Source organism: Cyclopterus lumpus, chromosome 25 (genome assembly GCF_009769545.1).
Source record: "Cyclopterus lumpus isolate fCycLum1 chromosome 25, fCycLum1.pri, whole genome shotgun sequence".
In the NCBI taxonomy this organism is placed as follows: domain Eukaryota; kingdom Metazoa; phylum Chordata; class Actinopteri; order Perciformes; family Cyclopteridae; genus Cyclopterus; species Cyclopterus lumpus.
Window position 1 is genome coordinate 12384270 of NC_046990.1, and position 24182 is coordinate 12408451.

General features: G+C 42.1%; 2 protein-coding genes across 5 annotated transcripts; both read left to right on the forward strand.

Moving 5' to 3' along the window:
* The first annotated feature begins 922 nt into the window (after window positions 1-922).
* Window positions 923-6773, forward strand: psmc4 (proteasome 26S subunit, ATPase 4). Of its 3 annotated transcripts, none has more exons than XM_034528515.1 (11): window positions 923-1043; window positions 1631-1729; window positions 2063-2249; window positions 2736-2882; window positions 3916-4025; window positions 4165-4258; window positions 4492-4659; window positions 4866-4942; window positions 5348-5516; window positions 6070-6125; window positions 6304-6773. In XM_034528515.1, the coding sequence occupies exons 1-11, from the start codon at window positions 936-938 to the stop codon at window positions 6415-6417; spliced, it is 1329 nt and encodes a 442-aa protein (XP_034384406.1). In that variant the 5' UTR covers window positions 923-935; the 3' UTR covers window positions 6418-6773. The 3 variants fall into 3 exon arrangements, with proteins under 3 accessions (XP_034384406.1, XP_034384407.1, XP_034384409.1); XM_034528516.1 differs by having other exon boundaries at window positions 999-1103; XM_034528518.1 differs by lacking the exon at window positions 923-1043 and adding an exon at window positions 1087-1199.
* A 2232-nt stretch (window positions 6774-9005) lies between these two features.
* Window positions 9006-24061, forward strand: si:dkey-199f5.8 (beta-1,4-galactosyltransferase 3). 2 transcript variants are annotated; one of them, XM_034528519.1, is made up of 8 exons: window positions 9006-9211; window positions 9467-9671; window positions 16363-17690; window positions 19262-19497; window positions 20139-20326; window positions 20425-20547; window positions 20732-20836; window positions 21010-24061. In XM_034528519.1, the coding sequence occupies exons 3-8, from the start codon at window positions 17417-17419 to the stop codon at window positions 21281-21283; spliced, it is 1200 nt and encodes a 399-aa protein (XP_034384410.1). In that variant the 5' UTR covers window positions 9006-9211; window positions 9467-9671; window positions 16363-17416; the 3' UTR covers window positions 21284-24061. The 2 variants fall into 2 exon arrangements, with proteins under 2 accessions (XP_034384410.1, XP_034384411.1); XM_034528520.1 differs by lacking the exons at window positions 9006-9211; window positions 9467-9671 and adding an exon at window positions 9743-9860.
* The last annotated feature ends 121 nt before the right edge of the window (window positions 24062-24182 follow it).

Here is a 24182-nt window from a genome sequence, read left to right on the forward strand (position 1 = left end):
CAGTGAGGCATAGAGCTTATTAATCATCGGTACTCTGTGTAGTCAGATAGCATAAGCCCCGGGTATCAGTATCAAGAGTGAGAAAGTCTCAACGATGCATCCCGAACTGTAAGTGCAACTTGATTGTTCTCTCTGCTGCTGTTTCATGGTCAAGACAACAACAGACAGACGTGTAGGCTTATGCATAGCTGACATACAACGGTGTACTTATTCCATGCGTTCTCCCACGCAAGAGAAATATGTAGTTCTAGTGCAATCACGTTTTTTTAATTTGTGCCAATACTTTTTTTCAGTTGAGCCTTGAATAGAAACCACAGTGGTGCATAAAATAAACATGTTGGTTTTTTTCACACAGAAAATTCAGAGGTGTAAAGACTGCCAGCACTGCAACAGGAGATTACAGCTTTCTGCACACCCACGTGCAAAGTTAGTTCTTCGGGACTGTGTTACGCCTTCCTGGGGTGAAGAGTGTGAAAAAAAAGAAAACGGTTTAAAAGAACTCTCTATTATCATGTCAATCATAACAATAGTATGTGATTCTATAACATTTGGCATTTATTTTATTCCTTTTATATTCCTTAAAAGGTGGGAACATGTGTCTCAGCTGGGACTGGGTAAATCTAACAATAGTGATATGAACAGTTTATGCCAAGTAGTTTCCCACATAACAAGGAATACTCATGGTAAGAGAACAGAATCTAATAATAATTGAGAGTATAACAAATAAGTACAAGTAGCCTACAAGTTCAAATGAGAGAGCTGTACAGTTTTGTGCAGGAATGTGCATCATGTTTTCCAAAGTAACAAGTATTCAAAATAATAGTGTATTTTTCTTTTTGTTTTATATATTTTCCAACCATCACTTAAGCACAATATGTTATTGTTTTGCATAACATAAGTATGTAGCTAACAGGTAAATTGCCTGTAACCCAGAAATGAACTTCATTACCCATAAAACCCCTCTTCCAACGTCTTGCGTCATTACGTCAGACGGGAAGGAATATTTCAACATGGAGGACATCGTAGCTGTAGAAAAGAGCCCGGTATGAATTAGTGACATTGTTTCCTGTTTTTTTCCACTTAAAACGTACCGAGTTTCTTCGGTAGGCCTTTGTGAATTTAATGGTTTAAGTGTTGCTGTTCTCGGCTGTTTCGTCTCAGTGGTTCACTCCGTGTTCTCTCGTTAACGAAGCCGGAATGTAAACCTGCCAATTCATTCTCTGTTCGGTTTAACGTTAGTTGCTCTGTCACGCAAGTTAGCGTTAGCTGCTAGCGTTAGCCGGATGTTTGTTGAGCTTGAGATGATGAATCTGCTTACAATAACGATGTTTTTATTAAGCCGTATACAACGCGGAATGATGTGAGATTGTGTTATTGTTCCGGGCGTGTCGCGAATGGCTTTAAATAGTCCTGTTTTCTTGCTTTTACGGGCGGTTTAAGTAAGCTAGCTGGTAACGAGCTAACTGTGACGTTAGCTGAGCTGGTGTATGTCTCTGATGGGTGCTAGGTAATAAACCAAATTCAGTCTTTGTTCCTGAGCCGAATGTAGTCTGTGACGAGCTCTTCGTTAATGAGTGTTAATTGTTATAGTTGAACATGTTCTGCTCTACTGATGCTTTCACCTTCACAGGACGAGATGCCAGCAATACTGACCTCCAGACCCCAGACAGGTCTCTCTTTCCTGGCACCAGAACCAGAAGATCTTGAGGACCTTTACAGCAGATACAAGGTCCCCTACCTGTTAATTACATTTGTATTGTGTGACTGTACAATGTGGTGCTTTCAGTATGACAGTTTCCCACTACATTGTTGTTTTAATCGCATACTATTTAAAATGCTGTGAGTGTAGAGTTTTGAAACAGGCCAATTCATCATTTACCATCTCAGCTATTTACATTGCAGATTATGATTGTTTGCATGCATAAGGTCTTCAATATAATCTTAGATTCCTCACTTGACTTGGTTCTTCAACTATCCATGTGACACACAAGCTACTAACCTCGGTCAATGACCTCCAGCCAGCAGGTTCTCACCCTTCTGTCTTTTTGTTGTGCGTTTCCAGAAGCTGCAGCAGGAGCTGGAGTTCCTTGAGGTGCAGGAGGAGTACATCAAAGATGAACAGAAGAACCTGAAGAAAGAGTTTCTCCATGCCCAGGAGGAGGTGAAAAGGATACAGAGCATCCCACTTGTCATCGGCCAGTTCCTGGAAGCTGTTGACCAGAACACAGCCATTGTTGGCTCCACTACAGGTAACGTTCGTGGACGTAATAAAAACATTGACGGCTGTGTTCATAAACAGCCACAACTAAACTATGTATAATAAAACCAATGGTACATTTCAGGAGAACATTTCAGGTTCATGGTATCATAACATTTAAATGGTCTAATTTGCACTTAAACATTGTTTAGCTTAATATTAAGGGGTTACTTTCTGTACTGACTGAACAATTCAATTCTTACTAGTATTTCGAATAATAATAATAACGAAATAGTATCCATTAAAAATATAAAAATAATGACTGAAAATAAATTGTTAAACAGGAAATGCAGAACATTTTAAATTAATGTAAGCCTACATGCTGTGTATTTGAATGCTTTTTCATGTTCTGGCTTTCAGAGTCTTGAGAGAGAACCTAGTAAGATGTGCTGTAACATTTTAATTATTCAGTGTGAAGTACATGTTTTTAAATCCTTAATGAGTTGGTTTTTTTTATTCATCCTTGTTCTGCTCTCAGGGTCCAACTACTATGTTCGCATCCTGAGCACCATTGACAGAGAGCTGCTGAAGCCCAACGCCTCAGTGGCTTTGCACAAGCACAGCAACGCTCTGGTGGATGTGCTCCCTCCTGAAGCTGACAGCAGCATCATGATGCTGACGTCGGGTAAAACACCCAGAACCACTTTCTCCCAGAGGTTTTCTGGTTCGGTATTAATAGCTCTTTCACAAAGACGGCCATGGTCTAATGAGGAGATTACATTTTTCTGTGTACCAGTGGCACAGAATATTTTACTATTGACAGTCAAATCATTGAATTATTGATCAGTTGGTGATTCAATAATTTGATAAATCTGTTAAAAATACATGAATGTAATATTCTTGAAGGTGTTAATGGTACAATGTGTAAGATATAGCCACATGTAACACAAAAAGGGGCAGTATTTCAGCTTTACGACTGAGTCCATAAAATCTAAATTTACAGTCATAGGTTATCAAACCACTAACCAACAGCAGGGCAAGATTACGCAAACTGCTGAAACGCTTGAGAAAGCGACTCGGTGTTGTAGTTCGTCCTCCCTGCCACTAGAAGACTACTTGGCTGGAAGACAGCGGGAATCTCCGGGAGACCAACTTTAAGTTAGCTGATGTAGTATCATGAATTCAGCCAGCGCTAACCCCAGAGCTGGGGGTCGTATTCCAGGTAACTGCTCAGACTCTCCACCGCCTCAGCCAACTTTCTGTTGCAGCTGTTACACGGTTAAACCCAGTGCTAATTCTGGCTACAACCTGCTGTCCTGGTGCCGGGGTTAGCGCTGGCTGAATGCTAGTAACTACAGCTAACCTTCGTCTTCTCAATTTTGCCACGAGGGATCTGATCCAATAAACAAAGACATGCACCCTTAATGTGACAAGCCCTCTGGGCTGCTCTACTTTTTCCTGTCATGAGGGCAGACAGGACGTTAGTATCAGTGAGTCATTATCGCCTCGAGGTACAAGTGGTTTAACAAGACAGGTCCATGGCAAGCTGGTTAGTCTGCTCATTTCAGTAGATATCTTTGACATAACGTCAACACTGTTGGCTCTTCACATTTATGTTTCAAACCAAAATTCTGGGCAGATCATACACATTGCACCTTTTTTTATAATCAAGGTTGGATTTCTTGTATGAAGTTGACTATCTGTGTTTCTGCTCCCAGACCAAAAGCCAGATGTGATGTATGCCGACATTGGTGGTATGGACATTCAAAAGCAGGAAGTTCGAGAAGCTGTTGAGCTACCACTGACCCACTTTGAGCTCTACAAACAGGTCAGTAACTCTAGAGAAATTAGAATTGTTTTACATGGACAACAAATGCTTTTCATGGATTTTACACTCGTACTTAAACACATTTTCTCTCAAAAGTTGACAACTAGATACAAATATACTGTTCTATTTCCTTTATCAGATTGGCATTGACCCACCCAGGGGTGTCCTTATGTACGGACCTCCAGGTTGTGGTAAGACCATGTTGGCCAAGGCTGTGGCACACCACACTACAGGTAAGTCCTCCAATTGAGAGACATTAATGTACTGAGTTATCTCTTTGCATAGACAAAAAGTAGTAGACAAAAAAGCCACTTCCCCCCCCTAATGTTGACAACCCAAGATGGATTAAAACATATCTTATGTCATTTAAAACAACACAGACATTGTATTTTAGTTATGGAATATTGATGAAGATTATCCAAAGGGAATAGAAGATGTAATCTTTGTCCATACGCTTTGTCCCCAGCGGCGTTCATCCGTGTGGTGGGCTCAGAGTTTGTTCAGAAGTATTTGGGTGAAGGCCCTCGTATGGTGCGTGATGTCTTCCGGCTGGCAAAGGAAAATGCTCCAGCCATCATCTTTATTGATGAGATCGATGCCATCGCCACAAAGCGTTTTGATGCACAGACTGGAGGTATTATCATGTTATTTGCATGGACACTTGATGTATACAAACTAGTTTTATTTTTAGGGACAAACTGACCCTGTTTCTTTTCTTGTTGAAACCAAGGTTCTGATTTTAAGATGTCTGCTTTTTCCTGATCACATCCTTTTGTAAATGCATTACCAACATGATACTGTTTTGTTCCATCTGACCTTGTTTTTTTTCTTTTCCTGCAGCTGACAGGGAGGTGCAGAGAATCTTACTTGAGCTGCTTAATCAGATGGACGGCTTTGACCAGAACGTCAATGTCAAGGTGAGCTTAGTCCACCTGTCAGAAAAAGCTCTTGAGATCCATTCACTGTGGCCACTGTCCATTTATTCACCGTAGCAAGTCCCCAAAGAGGTTTATGTTCATCTTCAAAACCGCAAATGGACTTTTGCTTAAACGCAAATGCAGCCAGACTTCCACCCAAAAAAAAAAAGCCTTCAGTATTTAAAGAAGGTGGCTGCTTTTCAAGGAACTATGTTTTGTCTGTGAAGAATTACATTTCTAGAGGGTCCCGAATGAAAACAGTTTCAACTTTTAAGTTATCAGTTTTTGAAGGACTGGCTAAACCATTTCCCAAGATACTTCAGGTGCATTCGGTCCAGAAGTAAACATTGTTTACATGCCATGTCTAAGATGTACCATCCTGCTCACATTTGAATGCCCTCTTAGGTGATAATGGCCACCAACAGAGCAGACACGTTGGACCCGGCCCTGCTACGTCCTGGACGTCTGGACAGGAAGATTGAGTTCCCTCTGCCCGACCGCCGGCAGAAACGTCTCGTTTTCTCCACGATCACCAGTAAAATGAATCTCTCTGAGGAGGTCGACCTGGAGGACTGTATCCTTTTGGTTCAATAGCGTGTGTGTGAGACTGTGTGTGTGTGTGTGTGTGTGACTGACTAGGTGTTACATGTGTCATTCTAGTACTTAACCAGTGCATTGTGTGGGTAGCTGTTTCGCTCATGATGAGATGTTAACTGTCAGGGATGCTAAAATCGTGTACCACTGTGAACCTTATAACAGAGCTAGAGCTTGTGTTAAAATATAACCAGTTTGTACAGTACAAATTGTAAACTCACAATTTTGAATATTGGAACTAAACTTAATATCAGTCAGTTGGTAACTAGATCTAAGATAACTTTTCCACGAGTGTTGATATGCACACTATCTAATCTTTAGCTCAAAAGAGCCCGACAGCAGGAACTGATTTGTGCAAAAAGAAAACTGATCAAAACATACAGCAGCTGGTTTAGTTGCACTTTAAACAATGTGAAGGGCAAAAGTCTGCAACCCGTTTACACATCATTCCAGTATTCCTTTAGTAAACACATCTCTGATGTTTTATTTCTTGCATTTTGTCATTTAATGTGTTGTCCTTAACTGATGTATAGATGTGGCCAGACCAGACAAGATCTCTGGAGCCGACATCAACTCCATCTGCCAGGAGGTGAGCTAGAGTTTTATTCTAAGTATTTTTTGTTTCTTTTTCTCAGAGCAGTGCTAAATGAAAAGCAATGGGACACACACACACACTCTCAATCTTTCACTTTGTGTATGGAATCCATAATGGTATGCATTTGATTTTGATTTCTTCCTTCTGTTTATTTCTTCCTCTGCTGTCTCAGGCTGGCATGTTGGCAGTACGTGAGAACAGGTATATCGTCCTGGCCAAAGACTTCGAAAAAGCTTACAAGACCGTCATTAAAAAGGACGAGCAGGAGCACGAGTTCTACAAGTAGAGAAAGAAAATACATCCTGGGGGGGGGTCCAGACACATGTTTGCTATTGATTTACGTCTGTTTCTGTATCTACAGTGTGGATTTGTAGTCCCCAACATTGGCATTGATTTCTTGACTAAATTTACTCCCCGCACAAGGCCGATTAGACCTGTCAGTCTCGTCTCAGCCTTGAGAAGACACACTACTATGTGAAGGAGTGCTTTTGTACAGGCACTCTACTGGGCCCTGACTGTAGCTAGGTTAGAACATTTGTATCTATATGTACTCCCTTAACAAGACATTACATTAAAGAAAATCCAATAAAGATGTTTTTCCATTTAAAAAAATAAATAAAATAAAAGTTTTTTTAATTTTAATGCCTTGAAATATATGGCTTTTAATTGACGATACTTCATTATACAACTAGCATTGTGTTGTGGTTTTTCTTGTCAAGTTTTAATTAGACCTGCAACAAATTAAATGAACCCTGATTTTGTCATTTAAAAAACATGAAATGGAACTTTTCAAACACTTCAAATCAGATTGTAACTATTGCCCTTAAGGGTGGAATTGACGACTGGGACAAATTATGTGTGAATACATTTGGCCCAACTTTTCAAATATGAACCATATCCCTACACACATATCAAAATGTATCACATCAGACACATGTACAAAATCAATTTCATAAAATGGATTATATTAATGGCTATGAGACAAAGGCTTCAGGTTGTTAGAAGCGGGCACCATACATCATATGAATATACTCTTTTGTGGATATACTCCTGCCAGTGTTTTGGTGTTGACAGAGTGCACTCAGGCAGGTGCTGGGCTGCCGTCCGTGTTGCTCCGTGGCGCTCTGCCACTCCTGTTTTGTGTCTGCCCATGAGTCGAAACAGTGCAGCCGGAGGTTGTAGCGATCCCTTCCGGCCACAAGAGGGGAGGAAGGCTGTTCATTATCTGTACACCAAGCTGCACAGCAAATATGACCTTTGTCAACCGACAGTGTGTATTTACATGGACAGGTTAAAGGGACAGTTTGGATGTTTTGAAGCGGGGTTGTATGAGGTACTTGTCCATCGTCAGTGTGTTATCTACAGTCGGTGGTGGTCGGCCCTCCCCTAGTTTGGAGAAACAGACAGCTGACAGCATTGGATTTTGTATTGATGTGGACGGGGATAGCAGCAGAACTTATTTTTGGCTAACTAAAAAAAATATTTTTAGCATATAGAATATTTTCATGGTTTTATGTTACCAACAGACGGCCTTTTCCAACAGGGGTGTTTCAAATTCACCAAAGTTACACAATTTGTGCCTTTGAAGAAAACAGATGGATATAACTTTCAGTTCCCGGTCGGGAATGGTAAGGTGAAAATATTCTAAATATAGCACATTTTTTAAGTGGGCTAAAATAGGTTTTGCTCCGTCGCCCACCATCAACAATACATCGCTTACCTTCTGTGTCTGCTTCTCCTAACTGGGGTCTGCCGACTGCCATGAGACCCCCTCTAAAAGAGCCGAACAATCCCTTCAAGCTCCAAAGAGCCTTGAGGAATAACTCAGATTTGACGAGTACATTAACTTGAAGTTAGTAAACAAGATAATCTAAAAATGATTAATCTGATAAGCAGTTCCAAGGTCACCTGTTACAGGTTGTAGAACCCACCTAAGTATGATTTGATGTGAAGTGGAACTCACCTGTGTTTCACTTGGTCTCTAGTAGGAAGCCTGGAAGTGACCTGGTCAAAATAGTAGGGGCAGAGTGGCAGGGTTGCCCGCTCTGGAAAGTTGGACAGCGCGAAAAAGATTTGATCCAGCCTGGTGTTTTGACCCAATTTCTTTTTAGGGAAGAGTGTGTGCCAAAAGGCTGCAACCAAAGCATCCTCGATGGTTTGAGCTTCTGAGGGCCTGTGATGAAATAGCTGGTACAGACGTGGTTGGACAGCCATTTTTTAACTCTATCCCATCAAAGACATGGACAAGATCAGAGTCAGTGTACTGGCAGCCACAGAATAAAGTGAATTTGTAATTATTGTTGTTGTGTAATTACGCAATATTTCTGTTTGACTTTTATTAATTAGAACTGGCATTAGCATGCAGGTGATTAGAGGTGGAAGTAGTACCTAAGTCAGGGATGCAATACCACTGTGTAACATTAGCAATACTCCGTCACAAGGAAGTCTTTTCACTTAAAAGTACAAAAGTATTGGTATCAAAGTACCAACAATTGAATTTCAATCTATAACATAAACATCACATAGTGTATTTGTTGATTATAAATGTAAATGTAACTAGTAACTCAGTGGTGAAGTAAAAAAAGTACCATATTTGCCTGGATTGTATTGTAAGTAAATAAAAGCAGTGATTTCCAGCACTGATTATTATAAGTCAAATGAAATAAACAAATGTAAGATTATTACTTACCTTAACAGGGAAATATAACCTCTGGTATGAAATGTGAAATTTGTTTTCTTTTGTGTTGTTTTGTCCTGTTCTAGAACATGTGGCTTTATTTAAACAACAACTCGGGATCCATAAATGCACAAACAAAAGTGCTCTAAGAACAAAAACAAACATGCAACACAAAGATTGTGTTACCTTGTTGAGTGAAGCGTCACCAGAATATGTGTTGGTTGTAAGTTCCGGACCTGAAACGTCCTTTGATCATTTGGTTGATCTTTTTTCTTTTTAAATGTCAGCTACAGGGCAGTAAGCCTTAACAAGGGATGTGGCACAGCGACTCGAAGCCTTAAAGTCTCGGCTCACATCAGGAAGCTGCAGGCAGCCTCCACAAAGACCTAACAGCCCAGGCTATGTACATACTTTAATTCACGTTAATAACTTCTTTTTACTCTCAATACATTAGTTTGTTGGACTTGTAGGTGTTGGTTGTGTATCTAAAGCCTAAATATAACAACTATATACACAGGCCTCTAATTGTACCAGTGACAGCTGTTCCATGTGTTCTCATACAGCAAAACGAAAGGGGCTGTTTTACAAGACATGTTGACATGTTGTCATGTTGTCATGTTGACATGTCAACATGACAACATGACAACATGTCTTTTAGCTGTTTGTAGGCACGCGGTGTCATTTGGGCTTTCCAGCGAAGGGGAGGGGAACAAGCGACTGAGCGGAACTCAGTCCGCACATCACCGCGACCACACAGCGTCAACTTCCAAACACCCCGGACGTGTCATGGAGGGAGGGTGTTGTGGAGGAGACTGACGGCTAACAGCCACTTGAGCTGCCCGGGGACCAAGGCAGAGCGGCCGGTAAGAATACAACTGTTAATACACCGTGAAAGGAAACCCGGAGGCAGCGCCGTGTGTGTGTGTGTGCGCGCGCGTGTGTGGTTGTTAGCTAGCTAGCTAGCTAACCGACGTCAGTTAACCCGCAGCGGCTCGCTCGGCTCGGCTCGTCTTCGCCGACACAGCTGGCGAGGACCAACTTGAGGAGTTTGGGTGAGGACTGACTTTACGCGAGTTAAAGTTTGGTAAAAGTATGTCTGGTTAGCGCTCGCTTCGGGTAACGTCGGTCGATGGTTGAAAGATGTTAGCGTCAAAGTAACGTGAACGTTACATTTCGACGCTAACGGTCACGTTTTCTCTGGTTTCTTTTATGTGCACGTGTACGTTTTTCCGTTGGATAACTACAATCACAGAGACACGCGTACACAGCCGAGGTTTGTAACAATGTCAGGGCAATTTAACCCGAGTTACTCAACCGAAATGCTTGCGCAACTTTATTTTGAGTTGGTCAACAAACCGCTCTAAAGTTTTGCGTCTCTTCCACAAGAGCAACGATGACGAAATCAAAGGGTTTGTACTAACTTGAATGCAACTGAAACAAAGAAGTTTAATAATGGCTTGCAGCCAAACCTGATCACGTTTGAAATATCAGGCAGTGTTGAAACGTGTCATTAACTGCGCATGTCTCCTTTCTTGAGCTTATTGGCCTTTTGTCTTCCTATAACTTATACCCTCCTCCGTGGAACAGAAGCGTCTGCGCGGAGCCCCCCCCCCCCCTAGGCTGTCAGGTAGATTGAGTCAAAACGTTATTATTATTTAACTTGCTCTTGATTTTCCATAAGAATGACAATGACAAATAATGATAATGATGTGTGGTTAAGGTTCGGCACACCCCTTAATTACATAGTTACACTTCTGTGTCTGGAAAAAAGGTGCATATGGAATCTTTTACAATTATAATAATACATCAACTGGCATGCGTGGGCCTCCACCAAAGCATAATAACAAAAGTTATCTTTTTATAACTTTGTTGTCATAAATTGCAAATGTGCACAATTACTAGTGGTAGTAACTGACCACAATACAGTAAGTACCAGTAGCTTCAATGGAAATGCAAATACGTTGGAACAATTTAAAGCTAGCCAATAACCCAGTTAGCTCTATGTGCTTCAAACTATGTACAATCTCCCCTTCTTCCATCTCTACTTTTACTGTCCCTGAAACTTAATTATTGCCAGAAAATACCACTGACAGTTATTGCAGATTAATGCAATATTGAGGTTGTTTTTCTGGGACCTTGTGTGCAACTGAGCAATTCTTTTAAAAAAAGTTCATGATATAGTTTTTTCAATCATCATCTTACACATTGCTGCAGCAGATGTTTTTTTGTTTTTTTTCATCGATTGCCATAGTCACAGTGATATGAGACTAGATATCGTCTTAGATTTTGTATATAAGATGGTATATAAGAAGTGTTATCTTAAACTGTTTTTTAAAAGCTTTCCCATGAAGCAACTGTTGGCAATCCCGTAAGGCCTGGTCAGTATCGGTACCATGCAGTTTCATTTAATTTGAACATTATATGATCCGTGTTACTTGTTGTTCCAGTTTTGTGTGGGGTTTTTCTGGCCTCCTGGGGGTTTCCTCATCTCCATGGTTGTCATTGCTAAGTTTGCAACCCTCTACAAGTAACTGTGATTGGATAAGTGGGCTATCCCTGGTGGGTTGGTTCTAGCTGGAGGTGAACGCAACACTATGGAAACGGCATGATCAACCAAAGGCAGACAGATGAGAAGAGAAAGTGAGGAGGGAGGAGGATGATGATGTGTTCCCCCTCTCCTCAGCAGTTTGTCCCAGCAGAGTTGGACTCGAGGGAACAGCCATAGAGACATGTAGCAGCTGCACCCGCGATGAATGGCCGGGGCTCAGGGTGGGTTGCCATGACAAGGATGCTGGCACGTGTTGTCATGCAGACGCCTCTTTTCTCAGGGCATGTTTGCACATTATTTCATTGCCTGGTCTTGCTTGGTTGGTGCTTGCGTGTATATACAGTATACAAACACTGCTTGTACCTTCAGTCGGTTTTCCTTTTTAAGACCGATCCTGGTTTGTGGAAAGAATTTCTCTAATGTCTTGGCAGCCTAGTAAAAAAGAAAATGATGCTGTTGTTCAATAGCTGTTTGCGGTCCACTGACACATCTGTCCAGATCAGTTTCCCTCTTATGTGCAGAATTGAAAGCCAGTTCATAAACCAGTGAGTTTCAATACTCACTGGTTTATGGACAGGCTCTTTCCCACTGAGAGCTATCCATTTTTGTTCCCATTTTTAATGGTGGTATTATTATTTCAACACCACAAATCTTTTAGTATTGTCAGTGTTTTTGAGAGACATTATTAAATGCTAGTGAAGATGTACACAGACAACGAGGTTAAAGTTCCAGAGGGAGCACATCAATGCTTTCATTCCAGACTTTGTACCACAGTTTTGCTCTGCTGCTATCGGGATGCAAAACATGACTCTGAGTCACGATGACCCAAGAATCACACTAATGCTACCTGGCATGTCAGTGATGGAAATAGTCTGAAGTTAATATAGGGGCCCTTCACACCTGGAAATGCTTTTTTTAATTCCTCATTACTAAATATTTTGATCTGGTGCATTTTCACAAAATGCCTCAAAATAAATAAATACAAATATAATCTATTCTTTAACACATGTTTTCAGGTTTAACAGGAACGCAATCCAGGCGCTACAAAATATTAGAGCATGTAGCAACAAGGAGGGAACTATTAATAGGCCTTTTGTTTTAGTGGCTAAATTATTAAGAACGCCAACATGTTTTGCATTCAACAAGCTTCTAGTATTCTCTTTGGTCAACAGATGAATGAAATGCTTTTTTCTGTACTAACATAATATATAGACTTTTGTTCAAATTAGCTTACTTTTTTTCTTTACATTTCGTAACATACCTTTTTATACATATTTCTGGCAGATTCACATTATCCTGCTTATGTTCTCCTATATGCATGTTGCCTCTGCTCTCCTCCTCTCTATGTTTCTGGATAATTCCATGTTTCAACTGATGTTTCTTTCATAAGGGAGAGAACCTGTTGACATTTGGCATTGACGTGTCTTGGGCGCTCGGATCATCGTGTAATCTGGCTTTGACCACGGCGTCTGAAATTCTCAAAAAGCACATAAATATATATATATATATATATATATATATATATATATATATATATATATAACGAGTGAGTGTATTGTTTATATTTATTTTTGGCGGACAAGGCATGAGAAGGGCACTGCTGCTTCCCGTGCGTTAAAAACAACAACACATTTGTTTTTTGCCAACAGAGGTGGTATACGTGCTTGTTTGCATATACTGCGGGGAAGTGAGATCTGATTGCATGCTTGTGGATCAGTCAGCACATATGCTCATGCAAGTTGTAAGCCAGGCCAGAGACCAGCATTTTGCCCATCTGTTTCAAATACTTTGTACCAATTTGTCATCTCCTGTTTGTATATATAAATAGACTGGCCATAAACTAGATATAATGCTTTCTAATACTACATTATATCCAAGAAAGGTTACCCAGCTAACATAACTCCCCTGTAACAAGGTGTGGACCAGTCTTTCCAAGTAATTGGCTCAACTTTCTTGGTAAATGTTACCCAGCTTGTTGAGTTATGCCACTGTAAATGTGCTAATTGGTTGGCATCAGTGTTTTATATTCTGACTAAGACAACCTAAAATAAGATCAATTCTTAGCCATTGGGGTGGAAAGTTCTCTTTACAACCGGTGGAATACAATCAGGATAAGAAGCAGCGTCTCTGCCTGTCAATCTATGCGCAGGCATCGCAACTTTACACGGAAACACGCACCACACACCCTAATACACCCAACAAACACATTTAAGGCTGAGAAGCACTCGCTCGTCCTCACTTAGGCAGATGTGTGAGCTTCTTCCTTCAATGCAGAGCCTTCCTGTGTGCTTCAACGGGGTGAAGAGGTTAAGGCCCTTACTAGACATGGTAGTCAGAGTCCAGGTTTTGTGGAAAGCTTTTCTATTGTTTTTTGTATTTTCTTTGTATAAATATTTGGAGCACGAGTGTTGAGCATTATAACAATATAATATCATTGTACTCGAGCATTGATGGACCACATCTCGACCCTGTGCTCTGCTCATATGATGTGAACCAGCTGCGCCTGGAATGTCTGGCTCATAACTTCCAACTGTGAAGTAACCCATGACAGGTATACATGACTGTTTCTGTCAAAAATATGATGCTGATCGGTTCTGGTTGGGGATTGGATCGCCTGTACAGTTGGAGGGGAATTTAAAAAGGGTGGGAAGAAAAGACTCAGGTGTTTGTGCGTCGTCGTCGTCCCCCCCCCCCTGTGATTTGGTTTGGCTACTCGTTTAGCTCCCTCTGGGCTGATATGGCTGTCAATGGGCTGTGCATGAGTGTTACGCTGTCCCTTTAGAATTTGAACAGCAGTGCACAAGCTATTTGTCCCTAGATGATTGTCTAAATATAGCTCCCCTACTGTACACCCCCATCCCCTTTCATGTTCTTGTTGCCTCTATTTTCTAACGCCCATGCTCGCCCTCATGGCTCCTCTTGTATTCACTCATGTGTGCGCAAGCATCCATGTGGACATATGCAGTATTAATGCCCCATAGGCAGAAAAGAAAAGGTCCCATTTGTTGGCTGTTATGTGCCATCATTCTTTAAAGCAGACGTTGCACATTGAGGTAAATGAATATGAAAAGAGGGCTGGGGTGCTGGGAGCAAGACCAGAAAAAGGCTTGCTTTGGTGTGCTGAAGTATCTCATGCCAAACCTACCTCTTTTTATATTCTAAATGTAAAAATGGAGGATATTCCAAGAGAGCTGATGAAAAAAACATAGCACAACCAGACGTTTGGCCTCTCTCCTGCTACCCCTCCAGCTCCCCTTAGTTGCTTTGTCCTTCTCTCTCTTTGGTTCACTCTTTAGCCTTTTGGCTAACGCAGAGCAATTCGTTGAAATCTAGTCACTGGATCTCTTTTTATATGCGCGTTAAGTTCGTGCCTGAGCTTTGTTGGAGAAGATGCTGCCAAGTTCTCTGACTGTAAAAGCCAGCTCCAGCACAATATGGCCCCCAAGCACTGAAGCGATACAGACTCATCTTTAACCCTGTTGTCATAGGAAGTTTCAATTCACTCTCTGGGGGTTTTCCTAATGCATGATGATGGTGTCATGAAGCGGGTCAAACTTGCATAACACTTATCTTATCAGATAAGACCTGAGAGGTCCAATCCTTTATATTGATCTAGTGAACATAAACAAAACCCATCAGCCGGTTTCAAAGTCTTAGTCATTTTAAGAAAGAAAATCTTTTTTCCAGGATGCTTCTCTGGAGTTGAATTTGTTTCCTGCAGTGGGATTAAGTGTTAATGTTTTGATCTTTATGAACCATATTCTTAATCCATGGGGTTATTAAGGGGCCAGGCAAAGTGAGAGGAGTCAATCTCCCATCTGCTCTCAGCTCCACATGTAGATAAAAATCATCTGCAGCGTCAAGTAGAGGCTTCCCACATATCCCCTCAGAGGAAAAACCTTCATTATCCTTGAACAGAAAGTCCTCGCTGTCAGCTGTCAAATCAAAATGCAGAAATGCATTCAAGCACTACAGTTCAGTAAGCCCGAGTTTGTCAGATGTTATCAGTACATCTGTGTGTTTTTCTTTTCTTCGTCTTGGTTGTGTCTTTTTTCTTTTGCTCTGTCTCCTGAACATGCCGTGTGCATTCTAAACAAACCGGTGTTTGAATATAATGTGACTGACAAACGCATTGTTTTCTTCCCTGTAATTGGCAAGACATGTGCTGAGGCTGAAGATGTCTGCACCAACAGGATTCATTAAAAATGAAATAACTGACATAACAATCCTGCTCGTTGGGTTTCTAAAGCACAACTTGGCCCAGTAACACGCCTTCTTTCACCCGTGAGTTGGTATCAGCCTGTATGTCTTAAACATCTGTGGTGGAATCCAAATGCATTGGGAGACATTACAGTTCTTTTGGTGTTAGACATTTGGTGCAAGAGACTTGAATTATTGACTTTTGGGAATTGCATGTTTATTAGTTTTTTTTCTGATTTGCAGGTGAGAGGTGAGAAGCTGCTCTAGTCTAGCTCTGCCTATCCACCAGTCTGGTAGTATTCAGTGGGATTAGGATTAGTGGTCTTAGACTAGCTTCTTTAACAAAGCACTAATTGATTTGTGACTGAGAATGTGTTGGACACTGCAGCAGACGGCACCAGAGCAGGCTAAGGGGTTATGCAAGGTCGGCAAACGCCACATTGCAGCAGCCTGCAGCAGTGGGCCATCGAGTTTGTTTGCTCTCGTGGATGAAACGGGGAAGTTTCATCCACACAGTAGTGCGTGGCTTCCCGTTTGCCATCCGCTGCAGGCAGCAGGCCTCTCTTTGGTGAGGCATCTGCACTGGGGACCATGCTGGGCCTGATTAATCAAGGCCATCCAACTGTGCTGTTGAGTCTCCATGTAAACAAACACAATCCATTTGCCGGGCCTGTATTGCACACAATCGGTCATTGTTTGGGTGGAAAAAGCATTCTGCTCAAGTACTAAATTGCTGATGTCAACCGTTTGAACCAAAGGGGATCAGTCGGTGTAACTCTCTCCCTCTTCTGTGTTTTGTCTTTCAGAGCTGTGCTGGAGTGACTGCTCGTGTTCTGTCCATCCTGTGAGCCCACTGGCTGTCGGTCCAGTGGGCTGCTTGAGGTGTCTCAGAGCTGTGGATTGCATCATTATACGACTAACGATCGCAATCAAAGCTCGTCCTCATCTTCCTCCTCCCCCATTGCTTTTTTCGCTCAGCCTGACCACACACACACACACACACACACACACACACACACAACCCCTCTGACTACTCCTCCCACGCTGGTCATGGTCAACTCCTCCTGTCTCTCCAGCCAGCCAGTCAGGCAGTGAGTTCATGGAAGCTGTGTAATCCTCTGTAAAGTATCGGGCCTATACGGCTGCATTTGCTCTCTTTTGTCATGGCGGCTGTTGTTGTTGCAGAGGCCTCTCTCAGGAGAACACATGAGGGAGAACACAAGGCAGCATAAAGCTCAAGAAGGGAGGAAGAGAGTTGAGTGAGAGACACTGACGCTGCCGTTTATTTGACCGGAGGAGAATGAGCTTCACAGGGCAACGGATGGAATTCAATGGGGGTGAAAGTACATGATGTGGGACTGGCATCACCACCCCACACCAATCACAAATTGTACCAACTTTCAATTTTGGAGATATTTGCCACATAGTGGCCTGCAGCGAGGGATGCAGTGAAAGAGACAAAGTAGACCAGACTTTTTTTTTTTTTTTCTTGGTTTGGAGTATTTTTCAAAAAAGACATTTTCCCTTAGTGGTCTTTCTGGAATACAGCCTACCAAAAGTGCCTTTTTTTGTTTATTTAGTTTTGTTGCTTTCCATGATCTATATTCATACTCCATCTTGCCACAGATTATTGCATTTCATTTAGCATAAAGTAACCGTCAAATTCAGAAGGCGTTGCCATATTTTAGTGAAGTTACACAGTATATTTGACTTGGTGTGTGTGTGTGGTAGTTCTGCTTGGGCCGGAGTTGTTTAGTTCCAGGATAAAGTCCCAGAGAGTAGGGTTGTGCCAGACCATTCTGACTTTCTGCACTTCCTTCGCCCCGACCCTTGTTGCTTCGACGACGTAGAGCCGTCGCCATGATCAGCATCCAGTCCAAATGGCGCTACCTTTTCATGTTCCTGGGCATTCAGCTGGTGGTCATGGCACTGCTGTCCCGAGAGGGATACCAGAAGAGGGTCTCCTACTTCATCCGCATCTTCCGAAAGCCGGACACCACTGGTTTGTCAGGTCGCAACCACACGGCAGCGGGCATCGCTGGCGGGGATGTATATGCCAACCTCTCCCACCTATCCAAAACTCATAGCCAGGGAGATGAAATGCCTTACTGCCCTAAGACGTCTCCTCTAATTGGTGAGTGGTCCTGTCTGCTTCTGTGTCATAGATCAATATCTAAATGCAACATTGATTTATGAACACATTTGGCAATTTCCCCCTGAATAACAAGTTGTTGTCATTAAATCTGTTCCCTTCTGACTATGAGTTGCTGATGGGTCTCCCTGCAAATAAATTGCCAGGGAGACCCATCAATAGTTTATAAGGCTTCATTCTGTTCAATTGAACTTTGAGCATCTTTATGCCTTCTCCACTTAGTACTGGTTCTGTTGTGCATCCACTGTTGTGTACAGTCAGCATATGGAGGGCATTTTTTATGAAGTCAAGAATTATACTTTCACTCGGCAGGAGTTGTGCAAAGTCAGCTGCTGCGTATTTGTGGTGGTTTGTCGTAGTTCTCTGACAGCCTGAAAACAGCTTATTGAGCAGGGTAGGCAGCTTCAAACTAAAACCATGTTTGTTTTCCAGTGGATCTACAGTCAATTGGCTTTTTGTCACTGATGATTAAAATTCCAAAGGGTAAACACATCTTGAAGTATAAATATAGCACTAAAGCTTTAAATATGTGAGTGCTCTGTATGAGGAAGACTTTGCCTGCAGTTTTAAACTACATGCTGATAACGGAGCCAAAGGGCATTGGGTACCTTTTCTATTAATTATTGTCCACAATGGGGAAAAAAATGAGGCACGGTGAATGACAATCCTGGAAAACATATATAACACGCAACAATGAGACATCAGGCAAATGTATTGCAATGCCCATATTTATTGATTTAAAAAAAGATGCAGATACATCTATTGGGAGATATTGTGGCCCCAATTATCAGTTGAGATATACCTTTTTTAAATCTAATGATTTAAATAATATGTCAGTTTTCAGGTTGATTGTAAATCTTGTCTGGAAAGATTCTTGAATGGAAAATAGGTTATAAATATTTTTTCTTGCATCATTTTGGCAGAACAAGGCACAACCATAGAGTTGTCAACACATAATCCGTGTTCGGACCGCTCTGTACTGCTTGAGGCATTGTTCCCGTATGAAGGAAAGCGTCACTGGAAAACACATTTTCCAGATTGATTTGTTTTTGTTCATTTGAACGAAAAACTTGCAGGGACATTAATTGTCACGTCCTATCACACTGTGTTTTCCGAGCGTCAAAAAATCTCAGCCTCACACAGCTCATCCCACCCATGAGGAAGACTGAGATTGGCTTGAAAGCTTGGGGGAAATAAAGCATGAAGTTGGATGTTGTTACACATTACGGTACCTTGATAATCTGATCCTGCATAATAACTAGGTTATTGAACATTCAGTGAGGCAGCTGAAAGTGAGCATGGTTTAATCAATAATAATGATAAAAATGTCGTCTTCATACTTGTTGGTGGGAATTTCCTGTGCGGCCTCCAGCAGAAATCATTGACATTGTTTGCATTCCTACATTGACCGTGCTCCTCCAAGTTGCTTTGAAGTGCATCAGAAGCTGAACCTCCAACACCACCATGTGTCACATTTAACTTCTAGTGTTCGCCTTCACTCATCAAACATCTTGTTTCCTTCGGGTAATGACGGAACCGGTTTCTGCTCGCAGGTGGGCCGATCCACGTCAGCTTTCCGTCGGGGCTCACAACTGCACAGGTTCAGAGGAAAAATCCCTTGGTGGTGCGAGGAGGACGCTACAGGCCGCCTGACTGTGAGGCGAGGCACCGAACAGCCATCATCATTCCCCACAGACACAGAGAACACCACCTGAAGTTCCTACTGTACTACCTGCATCCTTTCCTCCAGCGACAGCAGCTCAACTATGGAATTTACGTCATTCACCAGGTGAAACACACACAACCAAGTCATATGTGATCAAAAGGATCAGTGCTTTAGTTGATATAGATTTCACATTTGGCAGAACCACGTGTCGGTTCTCCTCTCGTTAATTTGGTCTGTATGCAGTGTTACTCCATCAATTTGTATCATCTACAGTTCAGATGACAAAGAGTGCCCTCTAGTGGGCCGTCACTGGATGTGCACGTTAGAGGATAAGAATGCTCAAGTGGCTTAGAGGGTTCAATCTCCTTAGCTGATGTATTAATTGGTTCATTTGTGCTGAGCTGGATTTATGAACGCACATATTATTGTCATGTTATTAAATCGGTCTTCTTACGATTTGTCTTGTCTCTGCTTAGCGGGTACCTCAAAATATGCCGAGTAGGTTGTTAATTGAGAAACGTGTGACGTGACGTGACGCGACGCGACGCGACGTTAGGTAATTGAGAAACGTGTGACGTGACGTGACGTGACGCGACGCGACGCGACGCGACGCGACGTGACGTTAGGTAATTGAGAAACGTGTGACGTGACGTGACGTGACGTGACGTGACGTGACGTGACGTGACGTGACGTGACGTGACGTGACGTGACGTGACGTGACGCACAGCCTGCTCTAACATTAGGTGCCTGTGTTTACCCCGCAGGCCGGAAACTACACTTTCAACAGGGCCAAGCTGATGAATGTGGGTTTCCGGGAGGCCATGAAGGAGGAAGACTGGGACTGTCTCTTCTTCCATGATGTGGACCTCATCCCCGAGGACGATCGCAACACGTACGTCTGCGACTCCAACCCCAAGCACGCCGCCATCGCCATGGACAAGTTCGGCTATAAGTATGTCTGTGACTGTCTATTGACGGGTTCGCTCTTCACCCATTGCAAATTCTGTGGTCCGCATTTACTCTAAATACTTATCCTAAAACACTCTCCAGGCTTCCGTACAAGATGTACTTTGGAGGAGTGTCAGCTCTGTCGCCACTGCACTACCTCAAGATGAATGGCTTTCCCAACAACTACTGGGGTTGGGGTGGAGAGGACGACGATATTGGAATCCGGTGAGAATCGCTGAGGCCAGGTGCTCTTTACAGTGTGACAGTAACCAGTCGGACAATGAGTTTTTCTGCTTGAATAACGTCTGAACTCTGAATTCAGAGTAGATCATTTCAAGTGTGTTATGGATTTTTTTCTTTCCTCTGTTGTGCTGTTTGAAAGACTGACATGTGTTCCCCGTCTGCTCAGAGTGACTCTGGGGGGGATGTACATCACTCGTCCATCGGTGAAAGTCGGTCGTTACAAGATGATTAAACACAAGCTGGACAAAGGCAATGGCGTGAACCCAAAGAGGTACGGTAAACAAGTTTATGCATTTGGTTTCACGTGTTGAGGTTCAGGGCGACAGACTCTGCACTGCTTGATCACAGCAGAAACGGTGCCGTTTGCTCTGCTGTGAACTGTACCAGTAAAATGCAACATTACGCTTTGATATTCACTGCTCTGTCTCTGCTCTCCATGTAAAGGTTCAACATGCTGGCCAAGACACGTCAGACCTGGAGGTCGGATGGGATGAACACCGCTGAATATGAGACAATCTCCCGGCAGTACCTGCCTCTTTACACCAACATCACTGTCAACATTGGCACCGAGGCCGGTTTACATCCACCTCCACCACTGCCTCCTGCCAAAGCTGCAGTGGAAAAAACTGACCAAGTCCCATCAAAAGCCACAGCCAAACCCTCTGCCAAACTCAAAGAGGGCCGCACAGAGAAAATGTCTGCTCCAAGAGACCGCTAATCATGCTTCACTCTGGCACTCACGTGTCCTATTGGTACATGCTGTAGGATGGTGGATTTATTCTCATTCGCCGGGAGTTTGTCAATTTAAGATTCATCATCAGTTTGTGGAGGAATTATTTGGCGCAGAGTCAACATCGTGCTGCCTGCAGACAGTGGGATGCTCGTGAATAGAACACCTGATTTGTTAAAAATATAAACAATTGACCTGAATTTCTCAACCCCCAGGTAACGGCTCTCCACCTCGGTTGCTGTAAATCACTGATTCTTCTTCCAAGGGAGCCATAGTAAAGAGGGTAAAAGTTGGACTCTATGAGTTTTTTTTATTTATATATATATATATATATATATATATATATATATATATATATATATATATATATATATATATACACACACTGCGCCTTGGTCGCTGGTTAAGCCTTGTGATGCCTTAGAAGCTTGTTCTCTTTTCTTTTTTTTGTCTTCTCACTCGTACCTTACATTATTTAGAATATGGAGTTTATTAGAGCAGTAGCTGCAATTTCCATCAGTCACTCTTCTTTCTTTTTTTGTCTCAACGCCAATGAATGAAGGTTCCTTGTTTCAAGTTGAGGGTGGGAAGCTGCTACAATGACTGCTGAATGAATGACTGATTTGTGTATTACTGATACTATTACTGCTTCTGACGATGCACATGTCCCATCTGTCTGTAAAGATGATATTTGCACAGATGTTGACCTTTATCCGTTCGGTTTGTGTATCAAAAGAAGGACTCGACTCTTTCTAATGTTTTTCAAGTTGGGGATGCTGTACACGTCTGTTTTGCCTCCTGTCGTGTTCGTTGAAGTCTCCAGAGAATGAGAGAAAAGTTCTGTACACCGAGGACAAAGCTACAGTTCCTCTTTGTAGTTTAAGTTCAGCCTTTCAAATTTCGACATATCCGATATCTACAACATTTGAGTGAATTTTCTTTCTTTTTTTGCATGTTCTTGTGTATTTGCCTTATCAGGCAGAGCCGGTCTTGGTGACGGTGATCAGTTTTCTGCCTTCAGATGAGCTTGAGATTCACATCAAAATGGAGTCTTTCTTGCTCAACATTCAACATCATCCATATGTACGTGTCTCTTCCTCCCATAACACTTTATATGCAGTCCAATCTTCATGATGTATCTGTTTGACGATGTCCTGTCCGTGATCTATACATATCGTTGAGAAATGAGGTATAGTAGCCAAATGTATCCAAATGTATCCATGGAGACAAGCTGGTCCAATGCTTGAGCCCAAAGCACAACATGACGGTTTGCTGTTGGAGGGCAATGGAGGTTGTGTCGCTGTTTTCACAAGAGAACATTGTGATTGTGCATGTTCAGTTCAATTGGAGGGTTTTATTGTCCTCGTTTGTGTTTAGAGAGAATTCTGTGACCGACTTGGACCAATTTGATCATTTAAAACTCCAAAAATATTGTCTGAATGCATCACTGTCAAGTTGGCTCATAGATGTGAGGTTTTTTTTTTTACACGACATCCAACTAAAAATCTGTGATACATTTCCGATATCTTGAGCAATATTGTTGTGGGAGTCTCGTCGATAAGGAAACGGGCCGCGTTTTCTTCTTTTTATTCCTTTGATCTTTTTTTATTTTATTTAAACGCATTAGAAATCTGTCTTCAATCTTGACTCTGTCTTTGTCACAATGCGACTCTGAAAGCCAGATCTTTCACAAGTTATCACATGGAGACGGCCGCCATTTGCAGTCCACTATTGTGCACGTCTTCGTTTGTCTCCACTCTGACAGATTTGATTGTAACCACGAGAGAACGAAGCGGCCCTTTCCTCTGGTGGGAGCGGCTGGAACCAAAGACAATTGCGTGGAAAGCTGTGGTGATGGATTAAAAAGTGTGTGTAAATGATATACGTCCTATGTTATGAATGGTTTTCCGTAACACTCTTCTTATCAATATTTGTAGCATATTTTAATTCTGTGTTGCAAGAATCTTAGACCAACAGGTATTCAGATTACTCATAAATTACAGGGTAAAAAAACAGTAAATTTAGTGAAGGGATGGGGATAGTTAAGATTTTAAGTGACTTTGTTTTTTCAAATTGTATGAAAACGTATCTACGCGTCTTTGTGGTATTTGTCCACTGAAGTGGACGAGAAGCTATGCGAGTGGTTGCCTGGGATTTTCATAAATTGATACTATATACTGGTATTTTCGTTTTGATGTGAATTCATATTCGACTCTGATGGCCTTAGCAACACACACACACACACACACGATGCTAGTATTGCAACACTTGGTCACTTATACAATAGCATCTTTATATCGAGACTAAATATGCATGGCAGCAATTAGAGAGGGAATGTACTGAGCACAATGTGGAGATGACGCATAACCAAGCTCATCTAGAAATTATGAAGTATGCTGAAGTGTCTTTGTTTTGAACTGGAAACTGTCTTATTGTGACTAAATGCAAGTTCCCATCTGCTGTGCCGAGTGCTCCTCGCGGTTACATTCGAGGACAAGAGTCGGCGCCTTTTGAGCAAAATGTACAAAGGAAGCTTCTTTTCCCCAAATCACAACGTACAGTCCATCATTTACTTGACCTGATGGTTTTTTGTTCACTACTTCATGTTGGATTTGACTCTGTCCTGATGTGTATGTGCTCTGCAGTCATAGCAGGCTAGTACTGACGCAACCAAGGGCAGTGTGACAGTTATTTCTGCTCTCTTTATGAATTCTGCACAGTCCATAGTGGCCTTAAAATCATTAATAAACTGATTATTCAAAAGCTCTTTGTTGTTTGGTGTCTTAAAACAAAATGGTGCATGGGTTAGATGCATATGTCCTTCCCAATGCAGTACATGCCAAGTGCAAGCAAAGATATGTATATATTGGAACACAGGAAAAAATAC